Source organism: Panthera uncia, chromosome E1, assembly GCF_023721935.1.
Source record: "Panthera uncia isolate 11264 chromosome E1, Puncia_PCG_1.0, whole genome shotgun sequence".
Taxonomy (NCBI): domain Eukaryota; kingdom Metazoa; phylum Chordata; class Mammalia; order Carnivora; family Felidae; genus Panthera; species Panthera uncia.
The window spans coordinates 49,577,293-49,590,329 of record NC_064814.1 but is presented as its reverse complement, the minus strand read 5'-3'; the positions used below and the strand labels follow the sequence as shown (position 1 = coordinate 49,590,329).

Here is a 13,037-nt window from a genome sequence, read left to right as displayed (position 1 = left end):
CCCCCCCGCCTCGCCCGCTGCCTCGCTGCCCGACCTGGGCGACCAGCGGGAGCGCTGGGAGACGTTCCAGAAGCGACACAGACTCACCTTCGAGGGCGCCGCCAAGCTGCTGCTGGACACCTTGTGAGTGCGGCCGGGGCCGGGCGCGGGACCCGGCGCCACGCGGACGCCCTCAGCGCGAGAGCGGCTGCCGCGCGGGCCGGGGCAGGTTTTCGGCTCCGCGTCCTTTCCCGCACCGTGACCCACGCGTTCCCGGGTGCTAGCACCGGGCGCGTCTCTAAGTGGCACGGCCGCGAGGCTTGGCTCGGGGCCGGCGTGCGGCCCTTGACGGGGCACTGCGTCCCGGAGCGTGAGAAGAGCCGCGCCGCGTCCTGGGACACAAAGGGTCTTTCCCGGGGACAGCCATCGTGCTCGGGACGTTGTCCCTCGTCTGGGCGCGCCGAGGGTGCGGGGGCCTTTCCCAGCGAGGAGACGATAAAGCCCACGACTTTGTGCTCCTACCCGGGTCGCTTTTTATATTTGCGCACGTGTTTTTGGAGAGAGGGGGGCAGGGAGAGGCCGGCGGGTGGGCAGAAAAGCTGGAATAGTTTGGAACCAACCGGGAGGCGAGATCCCGTTATTGTTCCCGGCGCTCCCTGGGAGGGAGCGGAGTGCGGGGGAGGGGGTATTGATCCCGAGAGAAGCGCGCGCGAAGAGATGCTCGGCATCCGGGACGGCTTCGCGGGTACCTAAGCGGAGGGAGGGGGGCCTCGATGCCCCTGGGTGGCCCGCTCTCCTTCGCGCTCCCCCAGCGTTGCTCCAGCGGGAGAAGAACCCCCAGGACCTGAGACGGATGGGGCCAGGGGAGGATTTCAGAGTGTCCGTGGTGTTAGAAACCAGCTATGAACTCCGGCAGCGGCTGCCGGAGCGCCTGGATCCCTGCCCCGTAGGACAGTTGTGCTGCAGAGAAATATTTTAGCAGCCTAATAATCTAGCTCCGTGTCCGTGATTTTATGAATTACGAAGAGCAGTCAAAACCACAGGAAAAACCAGGCCGACCTAACAATTGCATAACAACCCGAGGGTTACGCCTTTTCTTGATCAAAAAATGTTCTTTTGTCCTTAATCCAGAAGAAAGTGGTTAGGGTGCGTCATCTCGGAGGTGAAATATTTGGTTACCTGTGTGCTTCACTTTCTGATTTATCGTCTTGGACTGCAGGCTGAACAGTTTTGTTTTTTTTTTTTTTACATTCGTCATTAAACATTTTTGAGCCCCTATGATGTGCTGCCCATTGCTAGGTGTAAGGGCTATAAAGACCCCATGAAATGTAAAACTCAAACTTGTAGTAAATTTTTACTTTAAAACAAACTTGATAAGTGGTCAAGAAAATGATTTTAAAATGTTGATAACAGACAAGGGAGCTCGTTTTGTTTTGTTTTTACCTGTCAGATTGGTTTGAGTGCGTACACTTACTTTAAAAAAACAAAACTCACTAAATTAACTTACATGCAAAAAGAATGCATAACTCCGCGCTGCTTTGTGAAAATATTATTGTATAGAAAGAAGTCTGCAGGAATCTATTGCATATAGTTAACTGTGGATCGCTCCGGGTGTTAAGATTATAGGAGGCTTTCTTTTTTAACATTATCAAATGTTGTAATGTTTTAATTTTTTTTTACAATGAGCGTTATTTGTATGTGCAGAAAAGATTTTAAATACAAGTTCACTGATTCAACCTGTAAAGAAATGTGGAATAACCAAAAAAAAAAAAAATGCAAAATAAAACTGCATGTTGTTTTTTCCAGTAATTATTCCTCGAGCAGGGACAGTGAAAGGTTTTCTCATTGCTGAGAAGTGTTCAGCCCTTTTGGAGTGCAATTTGATGTTATTTATCAAGCTTAATAAAGTTCAGTTAAGGGCCTGGCTTATATATGTTTTAAAAGGATTAAAATAGCATGTCATATGGGGCGCCTGGGTAACTCAGTTGGTTAAGTGTCCGACTCTTGGTTTCAGCTCAGGTCATGATCTCATGGTTGGTGGGTTCAAGCCCCACATGGGGCTCTGCTCTCACAGTATGGAGCCTGCTCAGAATTCTCTCTCTCACTGTCTCTCTGCCCTTCCCTCGCTCGTGTGCTCGCTCTCTCTCAAAATAAATAAATAAACTTAAAAAGAATGTAATGTGTACGTATAGCTCTGTAAAGAGTCCTGTATATGCAAGATACTGGTGGGGAGTGTAGCAAACATTCCAGAATTCTTCTCAGAAGAAGCCTTTTCCCAACTACCAGATTCAGGTCCCCTCGTTTTACTTTTTCCTAGCGGTTTGTACTACCACAGTCCCTTAAATACTACTTGGGTCATTTCTTTGATGGCTGCCTATGGTTGCCAGGGCCAGGAGCCTTGTCTGCTGTATCTCACTGTTCTCTCCCGGGTGTCTAGCTCATTTAAAAATTAAAATTAAAAAATCCAGGTAAGTCTTCGACATGTAAATACACATGTTTGAGTGGGTGGGATCAGGATCCTCTACCCAAGTCCCATGGTGCATATTTTTGGAATGTTTTATTTTTGCGACCTAATAGAATATAAGAAATTTTTTAAACGAGAGGTCATCGAAAAGACCTTTATAAAAGGCCTTTCTTTTATAGCATTGCCAGTACCTCATCAAGAGAAGACTTTTGTCCCATCCTGCTTCCTTGTTCCAACAAGGAGAGAGAGAGAGAGAGAGAGAAAGCGTGAGCTGTGCAACAAGGTCCTGCCTGACTGTCCAGAACTCCTTATCTTTCTGATTTTTTGTTTCCCGTAGCGAATACCAGGGCCTGGTGAAACACACCGGAGGCTGCCACTGTGGGGCAGTTCGTTTTGAAGTTTGGGCCTCGGCGGACTTGCACATCTTTGACTGCAAGTGAGTTTTCTCTTCCCGAGTTGCTGGCGGGGACTTGAGAGTTAAAACATCATCTGGGGAGTCAGGGTACCGGGGAGACAGCGTTGGCCACCAGCTCATCGCTGTTGGCCTCGGGTGATGGGTACGTAAGGGTTCCTTCTATTTTTTTTCCCCTTTTGTATATACTAGACGTTTTCGGTAATATATTTTTTTTAAACATGGGGGGAAGCTAAAAATAACCGAGCCTGCTCTGTGAGAAAGAGAGAGAGAGAGAGAGCGAGCACACAAGCGAGCTCACTCCTACAGTACATTCCCCGGGTGACACAGAGCAGGGCCCTCCAGGCTTATGCCTCCCAGCATCACCCCTCGGACTGTACTGGTGGAGGGTTGACACGGAGCAGTTAGCTGGAGGCAGGTCAGGCTGGGCACGGAATGACAAGCCTTGGTTGGGCACAGTCCTCACAGGAGTCTAGAGGTGGGGGTAAGCGGGGGGATACGAGTGGAGGCTGTGCACACCTGGAAGCTTCCATGCTCCAGGCCCTCGGGCTCTGTTCTGGATGAGGCAGATGGTCCCAGCAGGATTCACGGAGGGCCCGCTTCTAGCACCTTCCCAGGCCAGTTGTCATAAAACAAAGGCACGACAGGCTGTGGCTTCTGAACCCATAGTTAGCAGGCAACTAGTTGTTCAACGGGATCCGGTCCTTTTTTGCCCCCTCGACGGTGCAGTCCCTGAATCACATAGGGATGATACATAAACACCACGGAATTACTCGCATGGAGAACCGACCAGGCTGCTAGCGGTGGAGTCCAGATTGGAGAAGCAGCACCGTGGGGACAGTCTGTTAGAGGATTCTGTATGAAATTCGACCTTTTTCTCAAAGGCGGACGGAAAAGGGGGATTTAGATTTGATTCCGAAGATGGTCATTCCGAGGATTCATCCGACTCGGAGGCCAGGCTTTCTGTGATGTACAGATGAGGAAGCAGGAAACCCAAACCGCCTTGTCTGCTTTAGGTGTGGGGATCCCGGAGGCATAAGATGGTACCCATGCCTGACGTTTGTTTTCTAAGTGTTTCTAGAACCCAGCAGTTCCCTTCACTGTAATAGGGTGTGTGTGGGGGGGGGGTGTGGGAGAGTAGGCAGCAGGAATGTGGTCGTGACGGTCCGGTTTTCCGAGGGGTATGCGGCTTTGACCGCTGAGCCGAGACCCCCGGTGGCCCGTCCATCTGCGTGAGCTCTCCTTTCCCTGAACGGTGCTGACAGGGGCTTCACCTCTGGGGACATACTGGTGGGGCGGGGGGGGGGGGTGCTGGTTTCACAATCTGGGAACTGCTCTTTTTTTTTGTAGCTGCAGCATTTGCAAGAAGAAACAGAATAGACACTTCATTGTCCCAGCTTCTCGCTTCAAGCTCCTGAAGGTTAGTGCTAAGAGCAGGTGGGAGGAGCCCCTGACTCCCGGCGGGTCCCCTGTGGAGTGCGAGACTCAGGGGAGCACAGCAGGACCTCTTCAGGGGGCCTTCATTTTCCTTGTCACCCCAGGTTTCACGTGTATTTCTACAAGGCTATATTATTTTCCCCCTTGAGATTTTGGATGAAGGTTTGATGTGACTGTAGAAACGTTAAAAATAGAATCAAAAAATAAATACGGTTACCCAAATCCCATCAACCAAAGGTAACTACTGTTACATTTGGGTATATATCCTCGTGTATTATTTTCTATGTGGGTAAATACAACTAAATAATAATAATATTGTATATGTTATCAGAGTAGGATTTTATCTTTTTTTTCTGTTGTATAACCAACATTTTATCATTTCCCCATGAAAAATATATGACTTAAAAACTTTGTTTAGATGAATTAAAATTTCTGTTGAGGTATAGTTGATATATAACAGTTTCAGGGGTACATCATAATGATTCAATATTTGTATATATTGCAAAATGGTCAGCACAGTTAGTCTAGTTAACATCTGTCACCGCCCATACAGAATATTTTTTTTCTTCTGGTGAGGACTTTTTTTTTTTTTAATTTTTTTAATGTTTTATTTATTTTTGAGAGAGAGAGACAGAGCGTGAGCAGGGGAGGGGCAGAGAGAGAGAGGGAGACACAGAATCCGAAGCAGGCTCCAGGCTCTGAGCCATCAGCACAGAGCCCGACGTGGGGCTCGAACTCACAAATGGTGAGATCATGACCTGAGCCACCCAGGTGCCCCATCTTGTGACGAGGACTTTTAAGATTTCTTCTCTTAGCAGCTTTCAAATACACAGCAGCAGCATTGTTAACTATAGTCACCATGCTGTGCGTTACATTTCCAGGCCTGTTTGTAACCAAAAGTCCGTAGCTTTTGACCTCCTTCGCCCATTTTGACTACCCACCCCCTTGCCTCTGCCAACCACCAATCTTAAGCTTAGTTTTTTGTTTTGTTTTTAAATTCTGCATGTAAATGGGATTATACAGTATTTGTTTTTCTCTGACTTATTTCAATTACCATAATTCCCTTAAGGTCCATCCATGCTGTTGCAAATGGCAAGATTTCATTCTTTTTAATGGCTGAATAGTATTCCATTGTGTGTGTGTGTTTGTGTGTGTGTGTGTGCGTGTGTGTCTGTACACCGTACCTCTTTATCCATTCACTCATCAGCGGATGCTTAGGTTGTTTCCATATCTTGGCTATTGTAAATAATGCAGCAATAAACATTAAAATGGTGAATTTTATGGTGTGTGAATTATATCCCAGTTTGCAAAATCAAGTGCATTTCCAATACAAATAATGGACATTAAGAAACAAATTGAGACCATCATACCATTTGAAGTAATGCAAAGAAAGTTAAATACTTAGGTGTTCAGTTAACAAAATGCTTCCCTGATCTGTGTCCTGAATATCATAGAAGGTTGATGAAGTTATTGAGAAGAACTGGGTAAGTGGACAGACACCATGTGTCTGTGGATGGCAACATAGTATTGATGTTCCTTCTCCCCACCCTGCCTGCCTATAGGTTTAATGCAATTTCTGTCAAAACCCCAGGAGGCCTTTTGCAGACATAGGCAAGATTAACTATAAAATTTATTGGGAAACACACACAGGCCCTAAAATACCTAAAACAATCTCCACAGAGAACAATGAAGTGGAACAAAGTAACTCCGCTTGACCCGAAGGCTTATTGTGTAGACGTAGTCATCAGGGTAGTGTTACATGGTCAGAGATGTGGATCAGTAGAAAGGAATAGAGGCTCAGAAGTAGACTCAGTGCCATATGCTCGAATTATTTTTCGAAGGCACTGTTTCCTTGTTGATTTTCTGTCCAAGTGATCTATCCATTGACATAAGTGGGGCGTGAAGGCCTCCCCTATGATTGTATTACCGTCCATTTCTTTATGTCTGTGAATAGTTGCTCGATGAATTTAGGTGCTTTCATGTTGGGTCCATAGATATTTACAATTATTTACTCCGTTGGATCGTTCCTTTATCATTTTGTAGTGTCTTTGTCTCTTTGTTTTAAAATTTTTCTTTTCTTAAATGTTTGTTTATGAGAGAGAGAGAGAGCGCGCGCGCGAGCATGAGCAGGGGAGGGGCAGAGAGAGGGGGAGACACAGAATCTGAAGCAGGCTCCTGGCAGAGCCCCACGTGAGGCTTGAACTCACAAACCGCGAGATCATGACCTGAGCTGAAGTCGGACACTTAACCGACTGAGCCACCCAGGCGCGCCCCGTCTCTTTGTTTTAAAGTCTGTTTTTTCTGATGGAAGTCTTGCTACTCCAGCTTTCTTTTTGCTTCCATTTGCATGGTAAATGTTTTTTTGTCCCTTCACTTTCCTTCTACATGTGTCCTTAGGTCTGAAGTGAGTCTCTTGTAGGCAGCATGTTGATGGATCTTGCTGATTTAAACACGTTTTAACTTTACTATTTTGGGGAACTCTTTTGTGCTGGGTGGAGGTTTTGAAAGGTACAAAAGTAGATCTTCCCTCCATTGTCCTTCAGCCCCTGAACCTCTCCCCCCACCCAATCATTTCCTAATGTATCTATACTGCCATTCCTGTATTTGCAGCATATTTTGTTACGTGAATGTACCATATTCCTGTATTTGAACTTCTAGGTTGAGTGCAGTTTTCCCCCCAGTTACAAACAACACTGTGATGAACCTCCCCGTGTATAAATCTTCGGTAATTTAGCAATTCCTTTAGGATCAATTCTCTTGGAAATAAAATCTCTGGTCAAGGAATATAACCTTTTTAAAACAGGCTTTGGCACACCGGTGCTAATAACGGGGTAGGATGGGGATTCAGTTGCACCCTCGGTCCCCGTTGCCCCTCCTGTGGTCTGACAGACTTCTCTGTGCTTTGGTGTAATACTGTGTTTCCATGTCTGTCTCCTTTATTAGGGTCTCCCAAGTGCCACCTTTTGTCAGCTTCGGTCTTGTGGGCGTGGCATCGAACAGGCCCTCGGGGTCTGGGAGGAAGACCTGAGTGAATGAATGAATGAGTGATGGTCTTTCCTGGTTAGTGAGATTTTTAATCCCAGACGCTTGGGGCTTATTTGTCTCCTTTTCTTTGTTTGCCCCTTGATCCTTTGTGGGGGCGCCCGGGGGAGGAGGGGCACGCCCAGGCAGCACACTTCTCCATCTTTCCCGTAAACCCGGAGAATGCCACTGTGCTCTCCTCGGAAGCCTGCTGGAGGCTGTGGCCCCAGTTCAGCTTCGTCCCTGAGCACCTGTGACAGATGGTTCCCGAAGGCGTCAGCAGGTACAGCCATTGGCTCTTGGGTCTTGGAATTGATACTTTTTTCCTCCTTAGGCCTGCCACTACTGCATTTTCCTGGTGCCCTAGAGCAACATACTCAGCCCTAGCCTGTGGAAGGAGTGATTTTGTTTGTTTGATTTTTAATTAAGTGCAAAACCTCTTCATTCAACAAGTATTTCTGGGACGCCCCGCATGGCCCAGCACCGACCCACTGAAACCCAGCAGCCAACTCGACAGAAAAGGCCCTTGTTCTCTTAGTTTATGTGTTTTAGGTGGGCAGACAGATAAATAAGAAAAAGTCCAGTAAGGCCACGTGGAAAGTTAAAATAGAGCAATGTGATAGAAGGTTGCTGGGTGGCTAGTGTAGATCGGTTAGGGAAGGTCTGGCTGGGGTTTACATGGTGAAGACGTGGGGGGGGGCCGGGGCTGGAAGAGTGTCCCAGGCAAAGGGAATGCTTGTCGCAGAGGGGCACGTGCTTGGCACGTCTAAGGAACTCAACAGCGGCCAGACGGGTGCTCTGTGGGGTGCAGGTGAAGGAGCGGACCCAGATGGCATCAGGGACAGAAACGGGACCAGACAAGGAGACCGTGTGAAGCCCGTGGAGGGTTTCGAGCAGGGTGGTGACAAGGCCCGCTTGGACGATTTCAAAGCTCGCTTTGGCGGTTGTGTGGGGAATGGATTGTGAGGGGGTAAGCAAGGAGACGGAGGCAGCCAGGAGGTTGCTGGGGGGGGGGGGCGGGGCAAGGGAGAGGTGACGGGAGCCTGGATTGGGGTGGTAGTCATGGCGACAGAAGGAAAATAGATATTTGGGGTTTATTTCCGAGCGGTGGCTCTCAAGCTTCAGGGCGTGCAGGGTCAGCCAGAGGGCGTGTTAAAGGAGATCGCCGTAGGGCTGGGAGGGGAGGCCCAAGAATTGACCTTTCTTGCAAGTTCGCGGGTGACGGTGATGCTGCCGGTCCTGGGACCACACTCGGAGAGCCACCGCTTCAGGGGAAGGGTGAATGGGGTTAGACAAAGGGTGGACGTGGAGAAGGGGGAAAGAGGCGTCGGAGTCACATCCACGCTGTGGGGCCCGAGCAGCAGCTCAGCGATGGTAAGGTCAGCTCCTGGGGGAGGAGCAGGCGTGCGGGAGCGCTGGCCGCGGGGATTCTTTCTTGGAAAAGTCCAACTGAGGACGGGGTAGACATTCACCGAGACGGAGATGGAAACGGGCAGCTGGGGGCGCCGGTCTGGAGTTGACAGCGAGCGGAGTTGCCGCTGCTGAAGCATTGAACTGTGAGACTGAGTTGCCGACACTCAGAGGCTTGGGCGGAGGGGCCTGAGAAGGATGGCCACCAGGGGACGGAGGAAAGTCGGTCGAGTGTGGTGTCCTCAGACAACCCGTTTCACAAAGGAAGGACTGGTACCGAGAGGTCAGGTTAAGAGGAGTATGTTGGGGGGGGGGGGCGCCTGGGCGGCTCAGTGGGTTAAGCGGCCGACTCTTGGTTTCAGCTCGGGCCATGATCTCACGGTTCGTGGGTTCGAGCCCCGCGTCGGGCTCTGTGCTGCCGGCTCAGAGCCCGGAGCCTGCTTCGGATTCTGTATCTCCCTCTCTCTCTGCCCCTCCTGTGCTCGTGCTCTGTCTGGCTCTGTCTCTCTCTCCAAAATAAACGTTAAAAGAAAACAACAGAAATGGTCAAATAAATACATACGTACACAAACAAATAGGGTAATAAAATGGAAATGATAATCTACTACACAAGTTATTTCATACCTCGTTTCTCAATTAATGTTCAACCTTGGAGTTTGTTCCATGTTAGTATTTGGAAGTAGAACTGTCTCACTCTTTCTAAAAGTTGCAGTGTCCCCGTTTCATGGGTGTCCATCATTGCTGTGACCAGTGTTCTGTTGATGGCCGTTTTCCGTTTTTCCAATTATCTGTAGCCTTGTTTTCAACAGTGCTGTAGTATCTGCGTACGTACCTTTGGATGGACGTGCAATTTTGATGGCAGGATAAAGTTCTAGAAGTGGAATTTCTGTGCTAAAGGATGTGTTTTTCAATTTTGGTAGATGTTGCCAAATGTTAGCAATTTACGTCCCCATGGCTGGTATTTGAGAGCGCGTGTACCAAGTTAACCAACTTTTATTTTGGCCCACCTGCCAGTGAAAAAAATAACCTTGCAGTTTATGAGCGCGAATATCATTTCATAGGTGGCAGAGTGATTTCCTTTCCCTTTTCTCTGTTTGCCCGGTTTCGTGTCCTTCTGCCCAGTTTCCCGTTTGTATTATCCATTAAGGAAATTAGCCCTTTGACCGTGATGTCTGGCAAATATTCTTTTCCTAGTTTGTCCTTAGTAGATGAACTCCAGTAAAATCAACACTTGTCTTAAGATCTCGAGCAGTGCTGTTTGGGGACAGGGAGAGCCAGTCCCTGGGGTGAGCCTTTTAGGCCCGGAAGGCGGGCATTTTCTCTTCCTGAAATTGACGGGACGTGCTGTCTTGCCATGGATCCGGGACCGCTTGAGGCTGAGTTGTTCGGCAACGCACTTGACAGAGAAGCCGTGAGCTGCCACGCTCAGGGCCGACGTGTCTCTGGGCGGCGTAGGTGGGCCCTTGTCCCGGAGCCGCCTCCAGTCTCTGCGGGAGATTGGACATGTCCTCATAATCCTGAAAGCCCTACAAAAGGGCTTCCCCCCCCCGCCCCCCCCGTTGAGCCTTTTAAAAGATTTAATTTTTTTTGATGACCAAGAAAACCAAAAAAAAAAAAAAAAAAAAACCACCTCTTTGTAAAAGGAGAACATCTGTTTTGCCTGTTCTTGCTTAGGGAGCAGAGAGTATAACCACATACACGTTCAACACGCACAAGGCGCAGCACACGTTCTGTAAGAGATGCGGCGTTCAGAGCTTTTACACTCCCCGCTCGAACCCTGGAGGCTTCGGTAAGTGAAGGGAATGGGCCGCCAGCGCAGGGCGGGGGTGGGGGTGGGAGGACACGGAGACGCGCCGTGTGGCTGCTCCAGGTCAACGCGGGCCTATTTGGCTTGCCTCTTGCTTGGCCGGGCCCTTCCACACGCGTCTTATGGAAGAACAGGGCTCTTTCAGCCAAGGTTCTTTTTTTTTTTTTTTTTTTTTTTCTCAAATGATGGCATAGAAGGTTGGCTCTGGTCATTCGCCCAGAAACCTTCCTGGGCCGGCTCTGCCAGAGCTGCGTGTCGCTGGGGCTGACATTAAAAGGTGGACAGAGAAGAGGAGACGGGCCGGGGTTGGGGCCAGCGGAGGGGGGGGGGGGGGGGGGAGGGAATTTTAACACCCGTGATGGTTAAGGGAGTGAAGGAGGCAAGAATGTGGAGGATTGATAATGCCATTTAAAAAATTACTCCGTTTGGGGCGCCTGGGTGGCTCGGTTAAGCATCCGACTCCAGCTCTGTGAGTTCAAGCCCCACGTCGGGCTCTGTGCTGACAGCTCGGAGCCTGGAGCCTGCTTCGGATTCTGCGTCTCCCTCCCTGCCCCTCCCCCACTCAACATTTTGTCTTCTATCTCTCAAAAATAAATAAAAATGTTAAAAAATTAAAATACTCCGTTTGTTTCAAACACACACAGCAGAATCCCCAAGCCCCTCTTCAGGTGCAGTTAGGGTCTGAGGAGAGGAAGCAAGCTTTGGACGCTTGTTCAGGATGACCGCAAATGCAGTGTCAGTTGAGTGGGAAGCAGCAGGTGTTCCTTGGGATCTGGCGCCCTCCAGAGCTGTGGTGGGGCCGCTGTGACCGTGGCGGTTTTGTGCCTTATGGTTGGGGGCGGGGCGTGACAGCACCCTTGTCCTCCCCGCCCCATTTGTTCAGCAGCTCCCGTTTGTTCTCATCTGTCCCGTGGAGAGGCCTTCCTGCCTGCCTTAATCCAGAAAGGCTTTCGGGAGGTATAAGATCCTATAAAGGTGGGCAGGTGCTTAATGCTTAGGAAGTTCTATCTAAACCCTGGAAGAGGCCTGTGGATTCTTCAGGCCGCCAGTCAGATCGTTCTAGGCTTGAATCTTTGTACTCTCGGCGTGGCACTGAATGGTATCCAACCTTGGCATCCCTGGTTTAGGAAGTCTGGTCCCCATCTGAGAGGTGAGGAAAGCAAAGCTTTACCAGCGTGTCGCTGTTGATACACGGATCGGCAGTACGGCGACGCTTGTGGGTGTGGGTCTGTCCGAGAGCCAGCACAGTACCTGCTGTCATTCACACCTGGGACCTTGCTTTTTCTGTGTCACCTCCCCTAGGAATCGCCCCCCATTGCCTAGATGAGGGCACCGTGCGGAGTGTGGTCATTGAGGAATTCAATGGCACCGATTGGGAAAAGGCCATGAAGGAGCACAAGACCATCAAGAACATGTCTAAAGAGTGAGCTCCTGCTTCGCCCTTCCTGAAAAGGAGGAACGATGGGGGCCAGCAGCTTTGCTGTCCCCGCTGCACCTCGGTGGTGCTCGTGAATGTGGCTGACTGGGGCCACCGGCTCTGTTGGCCAGCGGCCATCTGGATGTTCGCAGTTCGTTCCAGCTACCAGTTTCTTTAGGCAGCTCTTTGTCCTTCCTCAGCCCAGATTTTGATGTAGGCTAGTTGGTATCCTTTCTCTTCTCAACTTTTGTGTGATCTTTTAGAAAAATAAATATTTTTAACATGAAAGCAGTTGCCGCGGTTTATCATTGTCTTTGCACTTTGATTTTGCTTCTGAGGCCAGTCATTTAATAGCAGATTGATTGATTGATTGATTGATTATTTTAGAAGGGGGGAGGGGCAGAAGGAGAGAGAGAATCTTTTTTTTTTTTTCCTTAAGTTTATTTATTTATTTGAGAGAGAGACAGCACAAGTGGGGAAGGGGCAGAGAGAGGGGGAGAGAGAGAGAATCCCAAGCAGGCTCCACCCTGCCGGTGCAGAGTGTGATGGGCTCAAACTCATGAAACCACAAGATCACGACCTGAGCTGAAACCCAAGAGTTGAATGCTCAACCAACTGAGCCACTGAGGCACCCCTGATTTCTTTTTTTTTTTTTTTAATTGGGGTAAAATACCCATAACATGAAATTGACCATCTTAATCATTTTCAAGTGTCCAGTTTAGCAGTGTTAAGTCCATTCACGTTGTTGTGCAACCAATTTCCAGAACTTTTCTTCTGGCAAAACTGAATCTCTGTACACATTAAAGAACAACTTTGAGTCTCTCTCTCTCTATATATATGTATGTGTTTGTGTATACACATATATATACATATATATACACACACACATATATACACACACACACACATATATATATATTACTGTTTATTTACAACTTTTTAAAATGTTTATTTATTTCTGAGAGAGAGAGAGACTCATGCGAGTGGGGTAGGGGCAGAGAGAGAGGGAGACACAGAATCCAAAGCAGGCTCCAGGCTCTGAGTTGTCAGCACAGAGCCTGACGTGGGGCTTGAACTCACGAGCTGTGAG

The 13,037-nt window shown here is 48.8% G+C and overlaps 1 protein-coding gene across 1 annotated transcript; it reads left to right on the top strand.

Moving 5' to 3' along the window:
• Positions 1–4: 4 nt before the first annotated feature.
• CENPV (centromere protein V) lies at positions 5–12,235 on the top strand (the record flags this gene model as incomplete). Its single annotated transcript, XM_049635351.1, has 5 exons — positions 5–123; positions 2,781–2,879; positions 4,206–4,275; positions 10,398–10,512; positions 11,833–12,235. Coding segments are annotated over 5 exons (528 nt in total), but the record flags the coding sequence as incomplete, so codon positions are not given.
• Between the last annotated feature and the right edge of the window lie 802 nt (positions 12,236–13,037).